This window comes from Chelonoidis abingdonii, chromosome 15 (assembly GCF_003597395.2).
Source record: "Chelonoidis abingdonii isolate Lonesome George chromosome 15, CheloAbing_2.0, whole genome shotgun sequence".
NCBI lineage: Eukaryota > Metazoa > Chordata > Testudines > Testudinidae > Chelonoidis > Chelonoidis abingdonii.
In genome coordinates, this window is record NC_133783.1 from 22,332,383 (window position 1) to 22,359,915 (window position 27,533).

Below are 27,533 nucleotides of genomic sequence, written 5' to 3' on the forward strand. Positions count from 1 at the left end.
TACCTGTTAACAAATAAAGAATATGTTTTCAAGAAAGTTTATTGCTATCAGTGCATCACATCATAGAGTCAGGATTTGAGATGAAGGTAAAAACATGTTATGGAGCAATTAAGCATGATAAAACAAACAGTATTCCTCTGGGACGTGCTTAGTTTGACTTGGGTCTGTGCTGCAGTGTGGTTGCCAGAGCCCTAGGCTCAAGCCTGAGTCAGAAACACTTTAACCTAGGGTTAAAATGCAGTGCAGACGCTCACACCCAGGGTTCCATGACACAGGTCAGCTGACTTGAGTTTCAAGGACCCTACCTGCTATGTAGCCACAAAGCCTGTGACACTAGCTACACTGCGGTGGGGGGGCTCATCTCCGCAGCAATGTGGGCTCGCGGGGAGTGGAACAGGCTTGTACACGTGCGGGGGGGATCCCCAGCACCCACAAGCCATAGCTCTGCCCCGCGGAGGGTGTGCGGGCAGCCCAGGGACGGCACGACCCTGCCGGCTCCTTCTGAGCTGCGCCCCGCGGCGGGCGACGGGGGCGGGCGCTGGGCCAAGGGGCGGGTGCGCGGGGCGGCCGGACCATGCCAGGGCGCTTGATGGGCGCAGCGTGCCGCACGCTGCTGTACGAAGCCGGGCGGCCGGGCGCAGGGCTGCGCGCGGCCCGCGCTACTCGCCCGGCCCCCGCTCGCCCCCCGCTCAGCGCTACGGCTACTCCAGCCCAGCGCTACAGCAGGCGGCGCAGCGCCCTTCTCCCTCGGCCGGCGCTGGGGCTGGGCCCCGGCCTTCACCCCCTCGCCTCACTTCCTGTGCGCCGGCGCCGGGGCGGGGCTCGTTCCTTTCACCGCGGCCGCCGACCAGCGCAGTGGGTCTGTGCCCGAGCTCCACGGGGAGCAGCCGGAGGAAATGCCCGCAGCCGCCCTCCTTGCAGCCGACAGCGAGCCCGAGACCGCCCTGGAAGGCGAGGTCGCCCGGGCGGGCCGGAGGAGGAAGCACAAGGTACCGGCGGTGGAGGCGGAAATGTCGGGGAAGAGACGCCACCTAACCCGGGATCCTGGGGCGTGCTGGGGGCAGGGGCGCGAACAGCTGGCGGGGCGGGGCCCGATCCCCGCCGGCCGGAGGGAGAACCGGGTCCGGGGGGTCTCCGCACAGACCCGTGCCGTGCCGGAGGCTCCTCGGGCTATTCGCCGCTTGGCCTCCATTGCTGCGCCACGTGGGCGCCTCGCTGCCTGATAGCGGCTGTGGGCACGGCCGGGCTGGGTGAGCGGAGACCTCGGCACCGCTCGTTTGTCGCTGAGCCATCAGCGGCGCTCGCCACGCTGCTATCCCGATACTCTGCCGCATTTCTGCCCGCTTGTCAGTCTTCCAAGGGACGAGAAAGCTGCCCAGCCCTGGGCTGTGCCAGACGCACAACATGTGTGTTCTCTAGCCAGAGGGACTCCACCGAGCACGCCCTGCCTCCATCCCGGGAAGGTGTCTGGCCCAGACAATGGCGGCTGGATGAGTTCATAAGAGACAAAGAGTTCTGTGGCGCCTTGTACACTAACAGAAGTATTATCATACGTCTGAGGCAGTGGGTATTCACCCCCGAAAGCTCATGCTCCACTATTTCTGTAAGTCTATAACGTGCAACAGGACTCGTTGCTTTTTACATATCCAGACTAACGCGGCTACTCTTCTGATACTTGAGTTAATGAGTGGCTTGTGCTAGCTAGCCGCCTGAGCTCAGAGCCAGGGGGTTGAGTGGGCTTGGACTGGGACAACTAGCATAAGCCATCACCCAAGCCACAATGTCCAACCTGCTATTTTCAGAGCATTAGTTTGAGCACTGCTAGTGAGAGTGTGTCTACTGATGCTGGTCATCACGTGTCTCAGCTGCAGTGTAAACATACCACCCTTTCAGATTATAATGTGTCCTCAGTTCAGTTATAGCACATTTATGCATACTAATCCCACCCCATCCCAAATGCCTGTGTGAAAAGCAGATCTCTAAATGTCAGTGTCTAGAAGCTCAAGATTTGGTTTAATATCTTGGTCCAGTGGATAGGATAAGGCATTAGACTGGGACTCAGTAGAGAGTTTTGTTCCTGACACTGCCATTATTCTTCTGCATGAGGTTGGGCAAATCACATCACCTCCTGCCTCTGTTTCCCCTCTCATCCTTTGTCTGTGGTGTCTGTCTTGATTGTACATGCTTTGGGATAAGAAAGATGTGCCTGTACAGTTCCTTGTAAAATAGAGTTCTAAACTTGTTTGTGGCATCTAGGGGCTTCCATCATACAAATAATAATTACATATGGTAATCCTGAGTGAGTAAACAGGTAGGTGCATATGACACTACTTCAGTTGCTGTTAGCCTAGGAATAATCTGATTCTCCCCATATTCAGTACTTAGGATTCAGTATCAGTCCTCAAGTAATCTAACTGTGACTGAAAATCCTCTTGCAATAGGGGGTGTTTTAATTAAAATGGGGTATGACCTTGCTGGAGAGATTCTGACGACAAAGGAATCCTGCTCTCCCTGAAGATCATCAGGCGTCACAGACGAAAAGTCAGAAGACATTTTACTTTTCTTTATAGACTTAGTTTTTTGTCCTTTTTTGTTTGATGTCGTTGTCTCTTTGAAGGATAAAAAGGAGAAGAAATCTAAACGCCGCAATAAATCCAAGGAGCTGAAATCCCAAACAGAGGAAAATGAGCTATCCGAAGATGACCTTGAGCCTCCTAAACCCAAAAAGAAGAAAAAAGTTAAAGAAAAAGTGAATCTAGAGATTGAAGAAAACAGTCCAGATGGCAAGGTGAAATCCTCGTCCATGAGCAATGGCATTGTCCGCTCAAAAGCTCAGAGTAATTCCAGCGAAGCATCAAGTGCGGAATATGACAGTGACCAAGAGCCAGTAAAGGTACACACTGAAACGCTTAATTTTCCCTGCTTTAAAAATGTAATCTACCAGTCTTGCATGGTGGAAGTGCTCAGCACTGCTAGGAAATATCTTGTGTGTTATCCCTGGTCCTAGCAGAGGATGATAGATTCTTTGCTCTACCTATAAGAGGCGCAGCGCAGAATTTACAATCCAAGAGGAGGGGATGCTAAAGTGGCTTTAAGTTTAATCAACCTTTAAGCTCTCTTGTTTCTAGTCTGCTCTGGTGGGTGAAGCAGCCCTGATGTAACTTGGGCTGCCTGCGGTACAGTCTGTCCCCAGCTGACTGTAGGGAGCAGCTCTGCCAAGAATCTCTGCAGTGCTGTACAGTCCACATTGTCCTCTTCCCCTCATTTCTGCCAGAGTTTACAAAATGGTCCTCATAAGACAGTTTATGGCTGTATTCTTCAGTTCTTGCTCTGGAAACAATTCTCCCCATGCCAGGTCCAGGGCTTTTAGACCCCTTTGCCTTGCATAAAGGGGTCAAAATGCGAGGGGGAAATCTCACCATTGATCTGTAAATCCATCCCTGGCAAGGAAGGATATATGTGGGGTTTTTTTGTACGGGTAAATTTACTGACATGATTATACTGGTATAACTCAATGTAGTTGTATCTTATTCTGAAATAAGAGTGTGCACTTGGGCAGTTACGGTGGTATAATTAAGACAGTAAATTTTTCTGTCTAGACAAGCCCATAGCCTCCATGCCAGAAAATATCAGACAATCTGATTTCATGCATGAGGCTGAGAAAGGAGTTTTACAAAAAGAGCATGGAGTGCCTTTGGTTGCTGTTTGCTGTTTGATCAGAGTCTTGTTGACAAGTTTCAGAGAGACCTGGCTCACTGAGTTCACCACTTGTATATATTGCTGGGTCTTGCAGCTCTTCTATTTATTGCATGTTACATAGGGAGGTATATGTCAACAGTAGAGTGTTTTTGTAGATCACCTGTAGTTTGTTTTCAATTTCTGTAGCAGAAGTTGGGTAGCTAATTTCAAATTAGTCAATTTAGTGGATAATTTAAATTAAAATATTTATTTGCAAAATCTCTGAGAAAGTTCCATCATCCAGAAATGTTCTTTAGTGGATATTATATGCTAATAGTGAATACGTGTTTTGTTTTTGTTTCTTCTGCATTTAGCAGAACAATTTTCTAATGTTTTCCAGGGGTGAGTTAAAAAATATTAATTAGCGAAAGGAATACAAATAATCCAAAAAATACATTCCTTTTATTGCCAAGTGTATACACACAATGTAATAGCAGCCTGAGGTGCAGGGGCCAGTGGTGGTTGCCCTGCATTTATCAAGGTTGTAAGATGACTTTGAGGGTCTCCTTTTTCCCCATATACACCGAGGATCATGGGTAAGACTGTTCTGGAGAAGAGGTGTTTTGTTTTTTTTTTTTTTTTTTCAGTTAAATTGTTGTGGAATGAGTAGTATAGTAAACTGATTGTCTCTTTATGCCTAATCTGCTTTATTTTTATTTTAACAGCAACTGACAGAAGAGGAGAAAGAAGGTGCCTTCTCTAATTTCTCTATCTCCAAAGAAACAACTGAGCTTCTTAAAGGTAACTTCTGTGGAGAAGAAATTTACTAACAAAAAGATGATTCCAAATAGATTGCAAGTACCTTTTTAAATATAGTAATTCCTCACTTAACGTCCTCCTGCTTAACATCATTTCAAAGTTACGTCACAGCTCAATTAAGGAACATGCTCGTTTAAAGTTGTGCAATACTCCCTTATAATGTTGTTTGGCTGCCTGCTCTGTCCACTACTTGTAAGATTCTGTGGAATAGGAGCTACTTTACAAGGGTGCATTGCACAAGTTCCTTTTCTCCACCTCCTCCCCCCTCCCTGCCAGTGGCTGGGGGAGAGGGAGCGGGGATGCAGCTGCTCTGGGGAGGAGGTGGAGTGGGGGTCCTTAGGGATAATGGTAGGATGACAAATGGGAATGAGGCTATGGAGGTAGATATTACCACATCCGAGGTAGAAGCCAAACTCGAACAGCTTAATGGGACAGTATCGGAGGGCCCAGATAATCTTCATCCAAAAATATTAAAGGAACTGGCACATGAAATTGCAAGCCTATTAGCAAGAATTTTTAATGAATCAGTAAACTCAGGGATTGTACTGTACGACTGGAGAATTGCTAACATAGTTCCTATTTTTAAGAAAGGGAAAAAAACGTGATCCGAGTAAACTATAGGCCCTTTTTAGTTTGATATCTGTAGTATGTAAGGTCTTGGAAAAATTTTTTGAAAGAGAAAGTAGTTAAGACATTGAGTCAGTGGTAATTGGGGCAAAATACAACATGGTTTTACAAAAGGTAGATCATGCCAAACCAACGCTGATCTCCTTCTTGAGAAGGTAACAGATTTTTTAGACCAAAGAAATGCGGTGGATCTAATTTACCTTGATTTCAGTAAGGCATTTGATACTGTTCACATGGGGAGTTGTTTAGTTAAATTGGAAAAGATGGAGATCAATAGAAAATTGAAAGGTGGATAAAGAACTGGTTAAAGGAGGAAACACAAGGGGTCGTACTGAAAGGTGATCTGTCAGGCTGGAAGGAGTTACTAGCGGAGTTCCTCGATCAAGTTTTGGGGCCAGTCTTATTTAATCTTTATTACTGACCTTGGCACAAAAAGTGGAATGTGTTATAAAGCTTGCGGATGACACAAAGCTAGGAGGTATTGCTAACACAGAGAAGGGGACCGGGATATACATACAGGAAGAATCTGATGACCTTGTGAACTGGAATAATAAGTAATAGGATGAAATTTAATAGTGAAAAGTGCAAGGTCATGCATTTAGGGAATAATAACAAGAATTTAGTTATAAATTGAGACACATCACTGGAAGTAACAGAGGAGGAGAAGGACCTCAGCATATTGGTTGATCACAGGATGACTATGAGCTGCCACATTTGAATGGCCATTATACAAGGCACTGGTGAGACCTCATCTGGAATATTGTGTGCAGTTCTGGTCTCCCATGTTTAAGAAGATGAATTCAAACTGGAACAGGTACAAAGAAGGGCTACTAGGATGATCCGAGGAATGGAAAAACCTATCTTATGAAAGGAGACTCAAAGAGCTGGCTTGTTTAGCCATAACCAAAAGAACGTAGAAGGGGGATGTGATTGCCTTTATAAATATATCAGAGGGATAAATATTAGGAGGGAGAGGAATTATTTAAGCTGAGTACCAATGTGGACACAAGAACACATATGGATATAAACTGGACACTAGGAAGTTTAGACTTGAAATTAGATGAAGGTTTCTAACTATTAGAGGAGTGAAGTTCTGGAACAGCCTTTCAAGGGGAGTAGTTGGGGCAAAAAACATATCTGGTTTCAAGACTAAGCTTGATAAGCTTATGGAGGGGATGGTATGATGGGATAGCCTAATTTTGGCAATTAATTTGTCAATTGATCTTTGATTATCAGCAGGTAAGTATGCTCAGTGGTTTGTGACGGGATGTTAGATGGGGTGGTATCTGAGTTACTACAGAGAATTCTTTCCTGGATAATGGCTGGTGAGTCTTGCCCACATGCTCAGGGTTTAACTGATCACCATATTTGGGGTCGGGAAGGAATTTTCCTGCAGATTGGCAGAGGCCCTGGAGGTTTTTCGCCTTTCTTTGCAGCGTGGGGCACAGGTCTCTGCGACTTGAGGTCTTTAAACCATGATTTGAGGACTTCAGTAACTCAGACATAGGTTAGGGATTTGTTACAGGAGTGGGTGCGTGAGATTCTGTGGCCTGCATTGTGCAGGAGGTCAGACTAGATGATCATAATGGTCCTCTCTGACCTTAAAGTCTATGAGTCGGGCCTGGAGTGGAGCGGGGACAGGAAGAGGCAGGCCTAGAGCATCCCCCAGCAAAGTCGGCACTTGTTCTTCTTGGGGGCAGCTGCTACTGAGAAGGTTCTTCCTGGCGTCCTTGCCTGCAACAGGCTTTGTCTGTGTAGGGGGTAAGCCAGGGGCACTTCCCCACCACAGTACAGTACTGTACAGTATATAATACCTTTTGTCTGCCCCCAAAAAATTTTCTTGGAACCTAACCCCCTGCATTTACATTAAATCTTATGGGAAAATTGGATTAGTTTAACATCATTTCACTTAAAGTTGCATTTTTCAGGAACATAACTACAATGTTAAGTGAGGAGTTACTGTAATTTGCCGAAAGCCATTCTGTGTTAGTGACACAAGCAGGGATGGAAACCAGAAGGCCTGACTCTCACACCCTACTGTAACTACTAGGCACCTTTGCTCCCATTAATGCAGGTTTCACATTTACATGATTTCAAGTGCAGTCTCATCAAGGTAGAATTATTTCCTCTGTGATACAGTTGTTTCTAGATACAAACTGTGAGAAGACAGTTGCTTGTTTTTAGGGCTGTCAAGTGATTAAAAAGATTAATCGTGGAATTAAAAAAATTAATCGTGTTTAATCGTGCTGTTAATAATATAATAACATTTATTTAAATATTTTTGGATTTTTTTACATGTTCAGATATATTGATTTCAATTACAACACAGAATACCAAGTGTACAATGATCACTGTATTTTTTTTTACAAATATTTGCACTGTGAAAAGCAAAAGAAATAGTATTTTTCAATTCACCCAAGACTAGCACTGTAGTGCAATCTCCTTATCATGAAAGTTGAACTTACTAATGTAGGATTTTTACAAAAAAAAAAAAAAAACTGCATTCAGAAATAAAACAATGTAAAACTTTAGAGTCTACAAGTCCCCTCAGTCTTACTTCAGCCAGTCACTCAGCCAAACAAGTTTGGTTACAATTTGCAGGAGATAATGCTGCCTGCTTCTTGTTTACAATGTCACCTGAAAGTTAGTACGGATGTTCGCATGGCAGTGTTGTAGCTGATGTTGCAAGATATTTATGTGCCAGATGTGCTAAAGATTCATACATCCCATCATGCTTCAACCACCATTCCAGAGGACATGCATCCATGCTGATGGCAGGTTCTGCTCGATAGCAATCCAAAGCAGAGCAGACTGATGCGTGTTCATTTTCATCATCTGAATCAGATGCCACCAGCCAAAGGTTGATTTTCTTTTTTGGTGGTTCGAGTTCTGTGGTTTCCGCATCTGAGTGTTGGTATTTTAAGACTTTCAAAACATGCTCCACACCTCATCCCTCTCAGATTGAACAGCACTTCAGATTCTTAAACCTTGGATCGAGTGCTGTACTTATTTTTCGATTTCTCACATTGGTACTTCCTGTGCATTTTGTCAAATCTGCTGTGGAAGTGTTCTTAAAACAAACAATGTGTTCTGGGTCATCATCTGAAACTGCTATAACATGAAATATGTGGCAGAATTCAGGTAAAACAGAACAGGAGACATACAATTATCCCCCAAGAAGTTCAGTCACAAATTTAATTAACACTTTTTTTTTTTAATGCGCATGGAAGCATGTCCTCCGGAACGGTAGCTGAAACATGAAGGGGCATATGAATGTTTAGCATATCTGGCATGTAAATATCTTGCAAAGCAGCTACAAAAGTGCCATGTGAATGCCTGTTCTCACTTTCAGGTGACATAAATAAGAAGCAGGCAGCAGTATCTCCCGCAAATGTAAACAAACTTGTTTGAGCGATTGGCTGACAAGAGGTAGGACTGAGTGGACTTGCAGGCTCTAAAGTTTTACATTGTTTTGTTTTTGAGTGCAGTTATGTAACAAAAGAATAATCTACATTTGTAAGTTACACTTTTAGGATAGAAATTGCACTATAGTACTTGTATGAGGTGAATTGAAAAATACGATTTCTTTTGTTTATCATTTTTACAGTGCAAATATTTGTAATAAAAATAATATAAAAGTGAGAACTTTGTATTCTGTCTTGTAATAGAAATCAATATATTTGAAAACATAGGAAGACATCCACAAATAATAAATTTCAGTTGGTATTCTATTGTTTAATAGTGTGATTAATCACAATTTTTTTGAGTTAATTGACAGCCCTACTTTTTTTTCTCCTCATTAGCATTATGTTGTGAGGTTGTCACTTATATTGTCTACTGTAACTTCCATATCTGTTTCTGCATACTATTTTCTGGAAAACTATCCCATTTTATATATATGCATATTATTTCTTCACAGGGGTAATACCTTAAATTATCTATTAAATCAAATTTATAACTGATCACCCATCTCAACTTTTAGATCATTTGGCAGTTTTGATCTCTTCTCTCTGGCATTCTGCTATCCTAGATTAGTATACTCTGTGAATTTAATCACAGTGGAGTTCACATTATTCTGATCATTGAGTATTGGTAGAGTTTAAAGAAACACACAGGAATCCATTTTAAACTTTCCTTGTTCTGAAGTCACACCATTAATAATTTGTATATACTACTGGCCGGTTTTTATTCACACTAATGTTTACCTCTTTGTGCAGCATCTTTCAAACTTTTCTAAGTTTTAATGTGCATCTGTGTTTAAAAACAAAAAAATTCCCACAGCCTTGACTGATATCAAAGTCAGTTGCATGTACTGTTGCTTTCTGTACCAGATGTAGCAAAAAATAGTTGTTTACCCCAAATATCAGATCTTGCTCTCAGAAAAAAATAAAAAAATGCTTTGCCAAGTATAATAGAAATGAAAACAAATGCGTATTTACTGTTTGCACCCACTGTCAGATGCAGGACTTGCCATGATCTGTGTCATGAAATTGGTTTGCTTTTCATTATCATACAAAAGGGCTAGCAGGTGTCCATCTCAGCCCATTGTGGATTCACAGCACCTTTTAATAAAGGTATATTGAACTGTCTTGCAGCTCGAGGAGTAAAGTACCTGTTTTCTGTGCAAGCAAAGACTTTCCAGCCCATATATGATGGCAAAGATGTGATAGCTCAGGCTCGAACTGGAACTGGGAAAACATTTTCTTTTGCTATTCCTTTGACTGAAAAACTTCAGGGAGACACGCTGGAGAGGAAGAGAGGCCGCACGCCAAAGGTAATTTAGCCACTTAAGGGTTCACCGATGGCTTAAATTATGGCAGTATTTGAAAGTGATTTTATAATTGGTTTTGGTTCTTATTAAAAATATCCCCTTCTTTCTTCCAACTTACTCGCTTTTTTTAAATGTTCCTTCTGATCCTGGAACACATTCTTCAAAATAAGGTTTACAAAATGACACTTCTTCGCAGCATCCTAACGATGACAAAATATATGGCTTTGTGATTCTTTGTGATTATATTGCATTAATTGTGTAATATGCTTCCCTCTTTTCAGCCTATCTTCTGTATTCATATGAGCATATACGAATATTCGGCTCTTAGCTGCCTAGTGATTAGGTTTCTTGTATGGTTTGATACCTCTCCTACTCATAAAAATGAAGCAGAGCAGCAAACTGGTGTTATCCCAAATCATTCTTGCTCTGCATATAAACTCCAGGATGACACTTGCTTTTTCCCTCCACATTGGGGCAGCTTAAGTTATGATTTCAGGTCCTGGCATAAATGTTCTTTATGCTTCTATTTAAACAGGTGATTTAACTAATAATGCGCTATAAAGGGGTATTGTCAAGGTTGGTCTGTTTATAGTTAGACCAGTCAGCTTTGCTGTGGTTTGTGGAATAAAAATACATTTCTTCCATCTTTTTGCCCTGCCTTTAGAGTGAACACTATATGGTAATTCTTGAAAATCTTTCGGACATATTATTCATTGGTTGATAGTACCTTTTAACTCTTATGGGCTAACAATTGCAATTCATTTGGGAGGTGGGGAGAGTGATCGCTCACTAGAGTGCTTCAAATTTCAGTGTTTTGTTTAAAATAAATTAAATAGCAGCTCTCTTGTTATCCCAAAATTTTGGTTCATGCACCTTTTTGTCCTTTAATACTGAACTGTGCCTTAGTCGTCGTCATAATTTTGGAAAATACGTAGATTTAGAGAGTATCTTATTGTGAACAGTTCTTTTTGAACTATCTTAATTGCACTGTCCTCAGTTGTTAAATCTGGTTGCCAGTCAGGAACAATGAGGCAACCTGATCTAAACAAATGAATACAGGATTGGGAGTCAGAAATTCCTGATTTTATAATCCCACTTCTGTTACTGACTTGTTGTGCAGCCTTGGGGCAAGTCAGTTGACCTCTCTGCCTCAATTTCTTGATCTATATTATGAGTCAGACCCTTACCTGACTTTCAGAGGTGTTTGAGAATTAATTACTAGTGTTTTAAAGTATTTCAGACTCCTAAATAGCTAAATAAGTGCAAAGTATGTTACAGAGAGACTGCTGTTATGCAAGAAATATCAATGAAAGTTACATTTTTAAAAGGCTTCATTAGGTGTGTTATATAATTCAAGGCATAACTGTGGTGTAACTATTGCTAAACATTTAGTCGGCCTTAATTCATCCTCCTTAATGGTGGGGAGGAAAGTGTGGCAAAAAGAATGGTCTGCACCATACTTCTGAAGGATCTGGAAATCCTAGAAAGAGATCTCTAATTATATTTTCTGTACACTGTCATTTAGCAATGATGCCAGAGTAACTGTTTTTATTAATGCTATTCTTGGTGCTTAAAACCTGGTTATGCTAACCTACGTGTCCTTGAATCATAGAAGATTAGGGTTGGAAAGGACCTCAGACGGTCATCTAGTCCAACCGCCTGCTCAAAGCAGGACCAATCCCCAGACAGATATTTACCCCAGTTCCCTAAATGGCCCCCTCAAGGATTAAACTCACAACCCTGGGTTTAGTAGGCCAATGCTCAAACCACTGAGCTATCCCTGTGGCAGCAACCAATTGGACATAACAAAATAACTATAACAGGAAGAATTAACACTGGATAACTAAGAAAATTCAGCTAATAACCTAGGGAAATAAATGAACAGTAAATTTAAAAGTAAAGGTTCACGTAAGCGTGAGGCACTTTTATCTAACCCATTCTGTGGGACACGTGTCCCATACAACTGCAGAGGGCTCTCCTTTGATTTGCTCTGTGACCAAGGTTAGTGGAAGGGTCAGATCAGCTTTCAGTAGTGCATCAATCTGGGTTCTGCCAGCTTTGACCCAAGCTTTCTTTGAAGTCAATAGTGCTGGATAGCTCATTGTGGCTCCCAAGTCAAGATCAGTGCTAGCTTGGAGAAAGCTATGCCAGTTCTGCTTGTTCGTACTGTTTATGAAAGCCATGATCTACCAGTTTCCTTCTGGCTGAGAGTGTGATCAGAATGATGAGTAGGAACTTGGATACCATTGTGATGAAAGTGGCATAAAACCATAGGTGATTACAATCAGGAGAAAATTCAAGGAAGCGGTGTCAGATCAACTTTGCAGCACAACTTACCTGATAGGGTGGGGAATTTGGTACCAATCACCAAGTGGCTGCATTTCTGACGGTTTTATCATTCTGTCCAGGTGCTAATTCTTGCGCCAACGAGAGAGCTGGCAATCCAGGTAGCTAGGGACTTTAAGGATATCACAAAGAAACTCACAGTGGCTTGTTTTTATGGAGGAACGCCATATCGTGGACAAAGTAAGTACATGTTTAGAAGTCGCTTTGGTATCAGCTCTTGTTTCATGAGAATCATTCAAGGAATAAAACTGGCTATTTTCCTTAAGGTTTCACTTCAGTAAAAAACTGAAATTATTTTAAAAAGAAAAGGCAGTTCAGGTTGGCTCCATCTCTACTAAAAGAATCCCAGGGATTTCTATCCAAATTTATAAATGTATTTGTTTCAAAGGTTATAACATTTGTTTTAAATTTATAAAGAAATAATCTTATTCCTGAGTGGATGAACACTGGAGCCAGATGACTGTCCAAGGAAAGCAAAGTGTCATTTTAAACTCCGAGTGATGGTGATCCAGTTTAGAGGGTAGTGAAACTGAACAAATCAATCCAGTTCTTGTCTATTAATTTGTCCCTGCCATCTTGTAATGTTGCTTTCAGCTTCAGTAGTTTGTGGCTCAGATACCTTTCATGTGATTGGAGAATATGTTAAGGAGCTCAGCCTTGAGCTTGCCACTTGACGTCAGCACTGTAGAGTGACAGCAAGAAATGCAGAAAGAAATGGTTGGATAGATTGTCACTTTTTTATTTAAAAAAATAAAGTGGGAACTCAATTGGGAGAAGAGAGACTGTAAATTATGATGAAGTCCTGATAGTGTTAAATGCAAATTGCCTTCTGTCAAAATCTTCTTTTTCATTCATTCTCATTAAGTTATCAGTTTTGGTTTTAGGATAGCAGTCCTTATAGAATGCCACAGATCACTGCCAGACTCCTTTTACTTGTGACCTAAACTGATTTAATCCTGTCTCCAAAAGTGAAAAGTTAGGGCATTAACTACCTAGGCTTTAAATTAGAAGTATTACTGTAAATTGATAGTAGTTTACCAGCCCTGGAAATTCTGTAATCTCTAAGCATTCTTACACATGTGCTGTTTTGCTGCCCTTTCTTCCAGTTGAACATATTAAAAATGGCATTGACATCTTAGTTGGAACTCCAGGACGAATTAAAGACCACCTTCAGAATAGCAAGCTGGATCTTTCCAATGTGAAGCATGTTGTTTTGGATGAAGTTGATCAAATGTTGGACATGGGATTTGCTGAACAAGTGGAGGAAATTCTAGCATTTGCTTACAAAAAAGGTAGTACTGAATTTCTATGAATATTGCATTGTCTAAGAATTTTTCTGATACATAAGTGTGCATATGTATATGTGTATATATTGGAATACTTTTTTTGAAGGAAATGGTGGAAGCCTTATCAATTGAAACATAAGAACAAAAGAATGGCCACACTGGATCAAACCAAAGGTCCCTCTAGCCCAGTATGCTATTTTCCAACAGTGACCAGTGAGGTGCTTCAGAGGGCATGTACAGAACAGGCAATTATTGAATGATCCATCCTCTGTCATCCATTTCCAACCTCTGGCAGTCAGAGGCTAGGAGCACCCTAAGCACGGGGTTGTATCCATAACCGTCTTGACTAATTTAGTTCTTTTTGAGCCCAGTTATACTTTTGGCCTTCGCAATATCCTCTGACAACGAGTTCCAAAGGTTGACTATCTATTGTGTGAAGAAGTACTTCCTGTTTCTTTGTTTTGAACCTGCTTCCTATTAATTTCATCGAGTGATCCCTGATCCTTGTGTTATGTGAAGGGATAAATAACACTTCCTGATTCACTTTCTTCACACCATTCATGATTTTATAAACTTCTATCATATCCCCCCTTACTTGTCTCTCTTTCAAGCTGAACAGTCCCATTCTTTTTTAATCTCTCATCATAGGGTATGTAACAGTTTCCATTACTCATTTTTGTTGCACTTTGCTGTTCATGTTCCACTTCTAATATTTTTTTTTAAATGGGGTGACCAGAATTGCATGCAGTATTTGAGGAGTGGGCATGCCATGGATTGATATAGAAAATATCATGATGCACTATCTTATCTATCCCTGTACTAATGGTTCCCAACATTTGTTACATTTTTTGACTGCTGCTACATATTGAGCAGATGTTTTCAGAGAACTATTCACGACGACTCCAAGATCTTTCTTGAGTGGTAATAGCTAATTTAGACCCCATCATTTTGTATGTATAGTTGAGATTGTTTTCCTATGTGCATTACTTTGCATTTATCAACATTGAATTTCTTCTGTCATTTTGTTGCTCTGTCACCCAGTTTTGTGAGACTACTTTGTAACTCTTCACAGTCTGTTTTGGACTTAACTATCTTGAATAATATTATATTGACTAAACATTTTTGCATCTTACTGTTTACCCCTATCTCTGGATCATTTATGGCTATGTCGAACTGTACTGGTCCCGGTACAGATCGGTAGGGGACACCACTATTTACCCCTCTCCATTTTGAAAACTGATCATGTATTCCTACCCTTTGTTTCCCATCTTTTAACCAGTTAATGATCCCTTCCCTCTTATCCCATGACCACCCTTGTCCACATGTTTGTTGACCCTCTCATAGAATTCTAATAGATTGGTGAGGCATGATTTCTCTTTACAAGGAGGCATGTTGACTCTTCTCCAACAACTTGTGTTTACCTATGTGTCTGATAATTCTGTTCTTTACTATAGTTTTAACCAGTTTGCCTGGTATTGAAGTTAGGTTTCCTGGCCTGTAATTGCCAGGATCTTCTCCGGAACCTTTTTTAAGAATTGTCGCATTAAAAGCTGATTTATATGATAGGCTACATTTCATACATATGTTGTAGGAAATGATTTGCATTGATAGAGGGTGGACTACCTAGAGGTTGCCTGCATCTCTGTTCTAATGCGTGTTCGTCCTGAGGGATCTATAAGAGTAGGCTGTGCATTTTGCAGTGGCAGCTACTGAATGTTAAGCTGTCTTCTTTGGAATAGGGCATCAAGTCTGTGTTGCATGATAATATAGTAAATGTGCTGAGCATCATGCTGAAAATAATAGTAAACCATCAGATGAGTTCATTCTTTTATCTTGCTCTGGTTCAAATATTGGGAATTTTGCTGTCGACTTAAATGGGGAGCAGTTTTGGTGCTGTTGATACTTAATCAATTTTTACCTAGTTTTAATCATTATACGTTGGTTATTGTAGCTGATCAGTATTAAAATAACACACTTCTCCATCTCCTATATAAACTTATTAGCCTTCTCAAAATTTTGAAAATTTTGCCTATTGCTTTGTAACTAGTCATTATAACATGGAATCTGTAATGAAACATCAGTTCTTATATTGTAATACTGCTTGGATTATTGACAGTGTTGTGTTGTTTCAAAGATTCTGAAGACAACCCCCAAACACTGCTGTTTTCTGCAACTTGTCCACACTGGGTGTATGATGTGGCTAAAAAATATATGAAATCCAAATATGAACAGGTTGATCTTATTGGAAAGAAGACTAAAAAGACAGCTATGACTGTAGAGGTAAGTAGTTTCGTTAGTGAGTAGTATAGGTGCTAGGGATTCATAGTATGGATAATATGGCTTATGGTTCTGACCTTCGAAAGGTATGATATTACAGTAACTAAAGCTTAATTTTCTTATGGCAGTGATTAAAATTAACATAAAGCTTTTTTGTAAAAACAATTTTATGTGGGAAAACAATATTTTTGTTTTCTTGGGGTTTTTTATTTATTTTAAATAAAAACCTAAATATTTTAGAGGATTTTTACATCAAAATGTTTTCTTTGTGTAAAGAAGTTTAGCTGATATCCTGCTGAATTACAGCAGATATAAGATAAACATATTTTCTTTCCCTAACAGCATTTGGCTATAGAGTGTCACTGGTCTCAGAGAGCAGCAGTTATTGGGGATGTCATTCAGGTTTACAGCGGCAGTCATGGACGGACCATCATATTTTGTGAGACTAAAAAGGATGCAAATGAACTGGCCCTGAATGCTTCGATTAAACAGGTATTGATGTCTGAAAAGGTAGTCATGGTTGTAAACATCAAGGCTAGAAATTCCTGAAATGAAGATGGGAGGGCAGCCATACAAATAGAATTTTATGGTTGTAGTCTTCATGTTTTGTCATCAAGGCTGTTTTTTTAGACATTTCAGAAAGCTGCAAGTTTCTTCTTGACCATCATGATGATAACTTTTTGGCTGCAAGATCCTTGGAGACAGGAACTTTATTTTTTGTGTACTGTACAGTGCAAAACGCATTGCTGACACTATACAATAAAAAATAATAATGGAATAGACATCACAGCTGTTTGGATTCCTGATTCTTACAACCATGCATCATCTGAATAATGGGTATTTGAGATACAGGGTATCCTATAAACATAGTATTACATTTACCCTAGGACTGAAAGGCCTACTCACCCTCTTTTTAAAAACAAACAACAAAAAAACCCACACCCCTCTTGAGCCATTAATTCAGGCCTTGTAGAGTATATTGAGCAGGCCTTTTGCACAGAGATGAATTTTACCCATAATGAAGAATAATCCTAGATTCTTACAGAGCAAATATTGTTTTGATGTTGAATGTTAAAATCAAGGAAAAAAGGGAATTGGGGAAGTGCTGATATATTTATTATTCGATGGGGTTTACTGTACAGGCTAGACATGCTTAGTTCTGTAGCTTGCTTTTTTCTGTCCTACTTGTGCATGTAGAGATTCTGTGTAGTTCATTAACAGTAAACCAGATAAATATGCTAATAACTTTAACAAGGTTGTGGAGTGACACTCACAAACATTTGTGATTTTTATGCTCATATTAACTCTTTGAGGCTAGGTGAATGTGAAGTTCTGTGTTGTATTTAATAAATTCTGCTTTTGCATATTGTATTGAGAATTCTCACTTCTAGATCCTGATCTCTTCCCCGTTAGACAAATTTATGCACCACCTTTTTTCTTGCAAATACCAGAGGCAGTTCATACTTGTCAGTTGGGCTTGGCCATGTTGCTGAAAACTTTGTGCCATATTCTCTCTTGCCTGCGGGGAGCTCTTCCAGGCAGGGACCTTGGTCTTGATTCTCATCTCTTATTAGTGTTATATGTTAAGTTTTTGTATCTTCAGTGGAGTTACTCCCGAGTTACACCAGTGAAAGTGAAATCAGGATCAGGTTTCGTCTTCATATCGGGCTGTAAAGCATGTAGCACCACAGTTGGTGCTATCTGCTGCTTTGAACAGTGTTTGGGGTTATGAGGAACAGCAAATTGTGCTACCATTGTCATTGGGTTGCTGCTGCATAGATACCCTGTGTTGGATGAAGTCTTAATGATCTTTTTCTTTTGACAGGATGCCCAGTCATTGCACGGTGACATTCCACAGAAACAGAGAGAGATCACGTTAAAGGGTTTCAGAAATGGAGCATTCGAAGTTTTGGTTGCAACCAATGTAGCTGCCCGTGGTTTAGATATCCCTGAAGTTGACCTGGTCATACAGAGTTCACCCCCAAAGGTAAGAAACGGGTATGAAAAAATGAGTCAGCCATTTTTTATATGACAAGACAGCAATGGCAGATGATAACTTTATCTGCTTCAAATAAAGAAAAATGTTGATTTACTGGTGATATGAATTTAAGTAGAAATTTTTTCTAACTGCAGGTGTAAAATTTTCCTGTTGAGCATTTATGTTTTTCATTAAATTAAATGTAGGTGTTTGTCCTCCTTTTTTTTTTTATTATGTCTTCTGAAGCTCTTTTTCAGTATTTCTAAATCTATTTTGAATTCCATGTGTTTTTCTAGTGAAATTTCAGATTGTATGAATCCTTTATTCATAGATTCTAGGGCTGGAAGGGACCTCAGGAGATCATCGAGTCCAGTCCCCTGCCCTCATGGCAGGACCAAATACTGTCTAGACCATCCCTGATAGACATTTATCTAATCTACTCTTAAATATCTCCAGAGATGGAGATTCCACAACCTCCCTAAGGCAGTTATTCCAGTGTTTAACCACGCTGACAGTTAGGAACTTTCCTAATGTCCAACCTAAACCTCTCTTGCTGCAGTTTAAGCCCATTGCTTCTTGTTCTATCCTTAGAGGCTAAGGTGAACAAGTTTTCTCCCACCTCCTTTTGAAACCTTTTAGATACCTGAAAACGCTATAAGTCCCTCTCAGTCTTCTCTTTTCCAGACTAAACAAACCCAGTTCTTTCAGCCTTCCTTCATATTCATGTTCTCTAGATTCTTAATCATTCTTGTCTCTTCTCTGTACCCCTCCTTCTCCACATCTTTCTTGAAATGTGATGCCCAGAACTGGATACAATACTCCAGTTGAGGCCTAACCAGCACAGAGCAGAGCAGAAGAATGACTCCTCATGTCTTGCCACAACACACTGTAATGCATCCCAAAATCATGTTTTTGTTTTTTTTTTTGCAACAGCATCACACGGTTGACTCATATTTAGCTTGTGTCCACTATAGCCCCCTAGATCCCTCTGCCATACTCCTCCCATTCTGTTCCCTTCTGTCCCATTCTGTATGTGTGAAACTGATGGTCCTTCCTAAGTGGAGCACTTTGCATTGTCTTATTAAACTTCATCCTGTTTACCTCAAGATGGTTTCTCCAATTTGTCCAGATCATTTGAATTATGACCCTATCCTCCAAAGCAGTTGCAATCATTCCCAGTTTGCTATCATCTGCAACGTAATAAGCATACTTTCTATACCATTAGCTAAGTTGTTGATGAAGATATTGAACAGAGATGGTCCCAAAACAGAGTCCTGCAGAACCCCACTTGTTATACCTTTCCAGCAGGATGTGAACCAAAAACTACTCTTTGATACGGTTATCCAGCCAGTTATGTACCCACTTATAGTAGCCCCATCTAAGTTGTATTTGCCTAGTTTATTGGTAAGAATATCATGCGAGACCTATCAAATGCCTTACTAAAGTCTAGGTAACCACATCCACCGCTTCTCCTTATCCACAAGACTCGTTATCCTATCAAAGAAAGCTATAGATTGTTTGACATGATTTGTTCTTTACAAATCCATGCTGGCTGTTCCCTATCACTTACACCTTCCAAGTGTTTGCAGATGATTTCCTTTAATTACTTGCTCCATTATCTTCCCTGGCACAGAAGTTAAACTAACTGGTCTGGAGTTTCCTGGGTTGTTTTTATTTCCCTTTTTATAGATGGGCACTATATTTGCCCTTTTCCAGTCTTCAGGAATCTCTCCTGTCTCCCATGATTTTCCAGAGTTAATAGCTAGAGGCTCAGATATCTCCTCTATTAGCTTCTTGAGTATTCTAGGATGTATTTCATCAGGCCCTGGTGACTTGCAGGCATTTAACTTTTCTAAGTGATTTTTAACTTGTTCTATTTTTATTTTATCTTCCAAACCTACCCCCTTCCCATTAGCATTCACTTTGTTAGACATTCCTTCAGACTTCTCCGGTGAAGACTGAAGCAAAGAAGTCATTAAGCATCTCTGCCATTGCCAAGTTTCCTGTTACTGTTTCTCCCTCCTCACTGAGCAGTGGGCCTACCCTGTCCTTGGTCTTCCTCTTGCTTCTAATGTATTGATAGAGTCATTTAAGTTTGATACTTCTAGTTTTTTACCTGAATCTGGTGTTACTCTTCCCCTCCAAGGTTTTATTTCTTCTTCGTGGCAGTCAGGAGGGTCACTTCATTTCCAGACAGACTTCCGAGAGCACAATAGAGCATCCCTCTGTGAAACCTTGTATTTCACACAGACTACTTGCATTGAGTGAATCAGATTTGTTTTCTGATGTTGCAAGATTGGTTGCACTGGGTTTTGTTGTTCCTCTTTTGGCTAGACACTTCCCTCTTATTTGAACCTTGCATTTTCTTTTTAATGTTTACTGTCTTTCTGGATAGTTAAACCTGTTATGATAACTCTCGTACAAAAACCTCTTTATGCAGCAGGAATAAGGGAGCTTGGTTTTATAAAAATCATCAAAATGCTTTTAAAATTTCTAGATGTTTTGTGAAACCTTCTAGGCCTTTTAATTGTAGAAAACTTAAATGTGTTCATGTTAATTTTCATTTTTAAAGGATGTGGATTCATATATCCATCGGTCTGGGCGCACAGGAAGAGCTGGACGGACTGGAATTTGTATCTGTTTTTATCAGCGAAAGGAAGAACATCAATTAAGACACGTAGAACAAAAAGCGGTAACAGTCTAGCTTTCTTTGGGGTTTGTTTTGTTTAATCAGTCATTGAACATCTAAAAATATAGTGTGCACATATATTCTTGGGGACCTCACAGTCAAGTGCTGTGTAAGGCCACAGGGTTCCAACCCGGAAATAGACAGGGCCTAAAATGGTAATACTAGTCTTTGAAAAGTTTTTATGTACTGTGCTGTGTTGTCTTCTGCAGGTTTTCCTATTCTTCAAATAATTTCCTTTCAAATATAAACTTTGCCAAGACTTGTTGATGTGAAACTTCCTGTGTATACTTGTAGCAGTTGGTGTCTGATAGATTTTTGTAGTACACAGAAAGAGCATGTAATCATTCCACAATCTTCTTTAAAGGAGAACTTGAAAGGCTGTTCTGAAAACAATGTCAAAGCATTGAAGGTACTGAATCAGTAATGTTCAGGCTTTTAAATTGACAAATTAAAATGAAATACTTGAAAATCCTCTCCTATTTCACTTACCTGCCGAGGCTTGGATTTAGAGTTGTGTAATCCCAACAAAGATTAGATGGTAGAAATCCCACTTTTTCCATTTCCTGTTCTGTTTTAGTGTCATTAGCTGCTGAAGGCTAAACAGAGAATTTTGAACTCTAGGTTCTCTTTCTTTTTGGCATGTATTAAACATTCATCTAAGAACTTTACTTACTTCAGGAGTGTTTAATGGAAAGAGGTAAAAATTATACAATAAAAGTAGAGCCTTGAACCAACTATTGTCTCAGTTCCCTGGCCTCGTTCTGTCCCTCATGTTTTCAGTTTCCTTTGAGGATTAAATACTCTTGCTCTGTATGATTAATTGTTTTCAGTGTCAATCCATTGCCATTGCACAAACTATTATACTGGCTTTCGGCTAAGATCATTGTTATGTCTAAATCTGATACGTTTTGTGTTGTGGGGCTGGTTTCTGATCTAATGAGTCTTTCCCATTTCTAATGTCTTTGATTCAAATATGTGATCATGACACAGGTACCCACACATGAAGAGAGATAAGAATAATTTTAATGTGTTCTATTTTTATAGTTTTTAAATTATCATGGTTAAATAAAGATTGAACAAAGGACTAGTAAGGGAATGGTGGCCTTGGAAGCAGGACTTGACGAGAGTTCTGTTGAGTAATGTAGGGAAAAGACCTTGAGCTGTAATTCATTTTCTCTTCTCAATTTCAGGGCATTACATTTAAGCGTGTAGGTGTGCCTACGGCAACAGATATAATTAAAGCTTCCAGTAAAGATGCTATCAGGTATGTTCATTATCTGTCCACAGTTACAAGATGTCTTGAACTTGTTGAAGAAAACTATTGATGCCAATATGGAGATGTAAGACTCAGTCCTGTTACATATACAGTCATACATCTCTGTCTCTTATAAAATCAGTTGCCTTACATAGGTACGCTGGCTGATTTTAGTAAGATATTAGCAGTAAGCCCCTGTGTATTTCATCGCCTCACACAGCAAAATGTTCTTTTTAAAAATATATGTTGTTAAAAGTAACTTTCAGTTATAACCTATCAAACCTAAGTAGTAGAATAGAAATTTACTTACATATAGGGAAACTGACTTATTCCTAGCAGTTGCTACTGATTTTTAAGAATTGTTACTATATTTAGTGTAACTAGAGTAGCCTTTTATTTAATGTGTCTGTGGTAGCTCACACTCTGCGTTTTGTATCAGATTCATTATTAGGGTTGCTGTTTTCACTCTGTTCAGCTTGAGTCCTAGCTTTGTTCACATCTAACACTTAGTTGGTGGAAATCTCTTATCCACCCCCACCACTGAGGACCCTGTACTCCCCCCTCAACTGACCCCTTCCTTGCCTGCCCCACCCCCAGAAACTCTGCTCACTGACCTGCTACTGTTGATTAGGAGGATTTTTGCACCATATCATCTCAGCTGCTGATTGTTGGAGGCAGAGAAGAGGGTGGGGTGGATGAACTCTGGAGAATGCAACTCCTGGAAGAGGGAATCTGGCTGCCCAGCGCTGCAGTTAAGAGCTCTGCCTGGATGTGTACTGCGAGCAGACATCCAGTACGAAATGACAGTTGTGGGGGACAGATAACCTCTTCTGCCCTCCCTAAATGCTGCCATTGCCCTGGGGCCAGAGGATTTTTCCCAAGAGAGAGAGAAAAATTGGTGGGCTCTGTGCCTGAGGTTGGAACCGGCCTCCCCCCACCCACCCCCATTCACACCCCTACTTTGCTGTCTTGAAAGCTTTTTCCCCTGCATATTTGTGAGTGATGCGCTGATGCTTTCCGTATATCATTTACAAAAGAGAGGTGGTTTACCACTAGTCAATATCAAATCTGATGTTCTTGAACATACATATCTGATACTTGTAAGTTTGGATCTAAATCAGCCTTCAGTGGCTGTTGTAGATGCAGAACTGAAGTCAATGATTGCTGCACCTATGTAACTGAGGGTCTCCTGTATCCATCAATAACTGCAGTGATAGGATCGACTAGCCAGCCAACTAGGCCCTTTCTAAATGTAATATCCATGACTGTTAATTAAGATGACTAGGTATAACAGTTTATATTTCTAAGAATTTCCTTGAATACAGTCTAATAGTATGTATTTGCTGTATATCAAGAATAGACTTTGCCAGTCTAGTATGATTTAGAAATATTTGTTCAGTCTGAGATTGGCAGAGGTTTAATAATATAACTTGAGGGACTTGATCTGGAGTTGTGACCACCCTTCTCTTCCCATGTTGCTAAATGGGACTGGGAGTTCCAGCATGGAAGAGGTTGAGAACCATTTGCCTAGTGAACTATTGGTATGCACTGCCGTGTTGGAGATGCAGGTTTAACCCCTCCCCCAGCTTGGCTACCTGTGTCAGTGGTAAGTGTCAGTGTGTTGAAGGAGCCGGCTCTGGAAGTGGGACGTACTTCACTCAGCTCATCAGTGACATTATGGTGTGCTACAAAAGGCCATTGACAGATGCTCAGCAGAGATCTATTTATTGCTCGTAATGAAATGATGGTCACTACAGGATCTTCTGTGTGGAGCATAAAAGGAGGGAATTGGCTTCACTGGCAATACAGAGTATTCTTGGGGCAAAGGGCACTCTGCATATGTTGTAGCCTTCTCTTGGGTGGTTAGCTCAAGGTTTTCCAAGTGACTGTCTGGGTGCCAAGCTGGGAGATGCCTTAAAGAGGCTGGATTATCAGAGGATGGGGACTTGCCACTTGCAGAGTATCAGGCCCCTTTGAAGGTACCCAAGATTGGTGCACAAAAATTGAAGCACCAACAATAACTAGTCACTTTTGAAATTCTTGGCCTTAACCTTTGAATTAGTCTTAACAAGTTAATAAAATTTCTCTCACACAATTGAATTTTGTGATGTTGGCTTTCTGTATATTGACCTATCAAATCTTTCCTGTAAATACATAGGTTTGTGGATTCTGTTCCTCCTTCTGCCATCGACTATTTCAAACAATCAGCTCAGCGGCTGATAGAGGAAAAGGGGGCAGTGGAAGCTCTGGCTGCAGCATTAGCCCATATTTCTGGGGCTACTTCCATTGAACAGCGTTCCTTGCTCAACTCAGATGCGGTAAATAATACTGTTGCATGTCACTGCTGTGCTCAGAGCACTGTGTGAACTAATCCTCCTAACATCTCTATGAGAGGGGTAAATATTCTACCCACCTTAGAGAGAGATTATGTATTGAATGGTAAGCAGTGTTACACATTTACTGAATAAGTATAACAAGGCCTGATACCCTTCAGCTCCCTGTGTCTGAAACTAGCCCTCACCATCTGTTTCTGGCACCGTTTAGTTATAGAGATTGTTGCCTCCATTCTCCTCAAGTTGTTAGCCCAGTCCAAACAAAGCTTCCTTGTTGCTTTCCCAACTAAGTGCCTGAGCTGCGACTATTGTCGACCTTACATCAAATTCCATACATCAAATTCCAGTTTTCTTAACTAAAATCAAATCTTAGTGGCATAATACAGAAAACAGAGGAACTTGAAACTAGTTCGTATATTTCGCTTTACCCGGAACTAAGAAAAGGACCCCTAATTTGTCTCAGATCTTAACTACAGAAAAGTGTGATACCATAATGGAAAACTTCAGTAAAGTTTCTTGAGCCAATAGGAGGGTTTTTGCTGATGGCTTAGTCTGTCTTTCTGGAAAATGTTTCAAGTCCCAGCATATTTCAAGGAAAAAGAGAGTCCAGCTGGTAGTCTGTGGGAGTATCTTGTTACAGGAAAGACCTTGTAGAAAAAGCTCTCTTTGATGTGGGCAGAGGCTACCCAACTCCAGTTCATCTTTGGATGGGAACTGTTTTGAAGTCAGTACAGTAGATTTCATCTTGTTACATTGCCATCTGGATTTCCTTTCCTTATGTTGGCCTGCACTAAGTTCTCAGGTCTCTTCCTTTTGTAATTTTATAAACGGACAGTGATGTGCATCTAATAACTGTTCCCCCACTTCCAGCAAATATATTTGGTCTAAAGACTGATACCAACATGTATTTCTAGCTATTCTTCATTTTCTCTTGAAGGATTTTATTATCATGTGAATAGAGGGTGCTTTTATTCCAGACAGCCTACTTGTTAGCAGAACAGTAGAGCCTTAAATATTACAGTAGTCACAAAGATTTATATAGGAATTCATATTTGACAGATTGGACACTATCTGCCACAATCTGGTTTAGTCCTTCATTGTAAACACATTTCACTGTTTGTTTTTAAAGGGCTATGTGACAATGACATTACAATGTTCGGTAGAGATGCACAGCATTGGCTATGCCTGGCGAGGACTAAGAGAACAGCTTGGTGATGAAATAGACAATAAAATTCCCAGAATGCGTTTTCTCAAGGGAAAGATGGTGAGATGGTTTATCCTATTGTTTTGTATGTTTGGTTTATTTGGGGAATTTAAGGGCATCTTCTCCTTTTAATGCAGGTATTGGCTTCTACCATGACCACATCAAAGTTGTGTCTATGAGGAGGGTTGTTTTTCTACATTTTGCCTCTATCCAATGACAGAGAAGTTAGGAAATTCACTTCATATAGGAACCCATCATGTTACACTAATGGGTTGAAATTGCTTCTCTTTCATCAATGAAATAGACAAGTAGTTCTTATTACTTACACTCATCTGTAAATACTTTGCAATCAGCAGTTCAGGGACTTGGCTCAGTTGAATCACTTGACTCCTGCGCAAATAGCATTGACAAAGAAGTTGCATTGCAGGAAGCTCATGCCCTACCTTTGAACAGATACATTACTTTAGGGAAGTGGGGCTGCTATCAGCACCAAGCATTTGATTCCTCATTTCTTGGCAAATCTAAAATTTTTATTTCCCACAGAATATAAAAAGGCACTTTCAAAATAGAGCAGGCACTCTGCTGCAGTGTTACTTTCATACTTACTTGGAATTAATAAGCAGTGTGTCAGGTGTAGTCTGTTATCGAAGTTAGTGTGCCAATGTCTCTCTTTTTGGATGCCAGCTTGGAATGTAAATGAATATTATTTCTGTTGTGTTTAGGGGGTGTGCTTCGATGTCCCTACAGCTGAGCTAAGTCGTATACAGGTATGTTCTTATTGCTGGAGGGCCTTTAGAATCCTTTTTAGGATGTTTAAGCCAAATACTGTAGCTGCTACTTATATGATTATACTACAGTAGTATAAGGCTTGCAGTTTAATGCAGAGAGTCCAAAACTTTTGTGCATGAAGGGGGCTGCATATTTATTACAAAATATACTCTTTCCTGCTGTTCTCATTAACTGAACATATTTTGCTGCTTCTGACTTTTTGCTTGTCTGTCCATTGCCTTCCTCTTCTTTACAAAATCCTGCGTTGTTTTCTACATTGTATCTTGGCCTTTCGGCTGCTGCCATTCTCCCTAATTGAGGGCATTAATAGTAACCAACTTACCCTGTGGTTATTCTCTCCTCTGTCCCATGACTGTGAATTATAAGGGTTTTAAAGACTAATATTGACCCTTGTCCATAAGATGGATCTGATGAACTAGTTTGGTGAGGATGCGGTTGGTTTTGAAATAACTTCTATGAATGTGCAGGCGTGCAAATTCAGTTCCTATGTTTTCATGGTTTCTTTAAATGAGTGCATTAAACTTGTCTGACCAGGAGCAATGGCACGATTCAAGACGCTGGCAGCTGTCCATAGCAACGGAGTTACCTGAGCTAGAAGAAACTCCGCGTGAAGCAGGCCGAGGTTTCTCTAACTTCAGGAACGGGAGGCAAGGAGGCGGTGGCTTTAACAAAAGTAACAGATTCAAAAACGGAGGCCAGAAACGAAGTTTTCATAGAGCATTTTAGTAACTAATTCAGTTGATGTAGCTATGGGACTACATAATGCCAGCTATATTGAAATTAAAATCTCTTCAACTTTCCCGTTTGTTTTTGTTACTTGCTAAACGGGTCACTTGTCTGTAAGTGAGGATGGCTACAAAATCTACTTGCTGAAGTGACATAAAGTTCATTTTAAAAGATCTTGCTGTTTTCTTTCACTGACTTCCACTCCTGACAGACATGTTTGAAATGTGTAGTTATAAAAATATAAACCAACAATTGACATTTTTGAATGAAATCCCTTTCTGCCTATATGTATCAGGACTCACTGTCACACTAAGAACCTGCCTCTTTGGGTATGTCTGCACAGCAGCTGTGAAGGACTGACTTGCATTAAAACAGTAAAAATAGCAGCATGGACATTGCAGAGCCCAAGCTCCAGCCCAAGTCACCACGTCCACAGTGCTGTTTTTAGCACAAGCCCTACTAGTGCAAGTCTGCCTTCTCAGGCTGGGCACTCGCTCCAAGTATAAGTGTAAGTATATCCTTTAAGAGGCAAATGGTATAGCGTTGGTGTACTGATAATGTGAAATTTGTTTGTTACAGTCTCTTCTGCTGTGCTTATGCTGTGTTAAGTGGACAAATTTGAACATAGCTGCCGTAAGATTTCATCTTTTCATTTTCTTTTAATGTTACAATTTAAAGTCTTTCTTAAAAAATACCCCTGTGGGATAAAGAGACCTCCCGTCCCCTGCAGGCATTAAAGCTTACCCTGAGAGTTC

General features: G+C 40.5%; 1 protein-coding gene and 1 long non-coding RNA gene across 2 annotated transcripts in view; one reads left to right on the forward strand and one right to left on the reverse strand.

Annotated features, from left to right (window-relative positions):
* LOC142047799 (uncharacterized) overlaps nucleotides 1-27,533 on the reverse strand; it is a 163,020-nt gene that overhangs the window by 26,280 nt on the left and 109,207 nt on the right. The gene's annotated exons all lie outside the window — the stretch shown is intronic.
* Nucleotides 553-26,851, forward strand: LOC116833609 (nucleolar RNA helicase 2). The gene is made up of 15 exons (XM_032795227.2): nucleotides 553-989; nucleotides 2,618-2,893; nucleotides 4,404-4,479; nucleotides 9,720-9,898; nucleotides 12,304-12,421; nucleotides 13,348-13,533; nucleotides 15,662-15,807; nucleotides 16,147-16,296; nucleotides 17,630-17,791; nucleotides 20,355-20,474; nucleotides 21,662-21,735; nucleotides 23,885-24,044; nucleotides 25,189-25,323; nucleotides 25,986-26,030; nucleotides 26,587-26,851. The coding sequence occupies exons 1-15, from the start codon at nucleotides 897-899 to the stop codon at nucleotides 26,776-26,778; spliced, it is 2,112 nt and encodes a 703-aa protein (XP_032651118.1). The 5' UTR covers nucleotides 553-896; the 3' UTR covers nucleotides 26,779-26,851.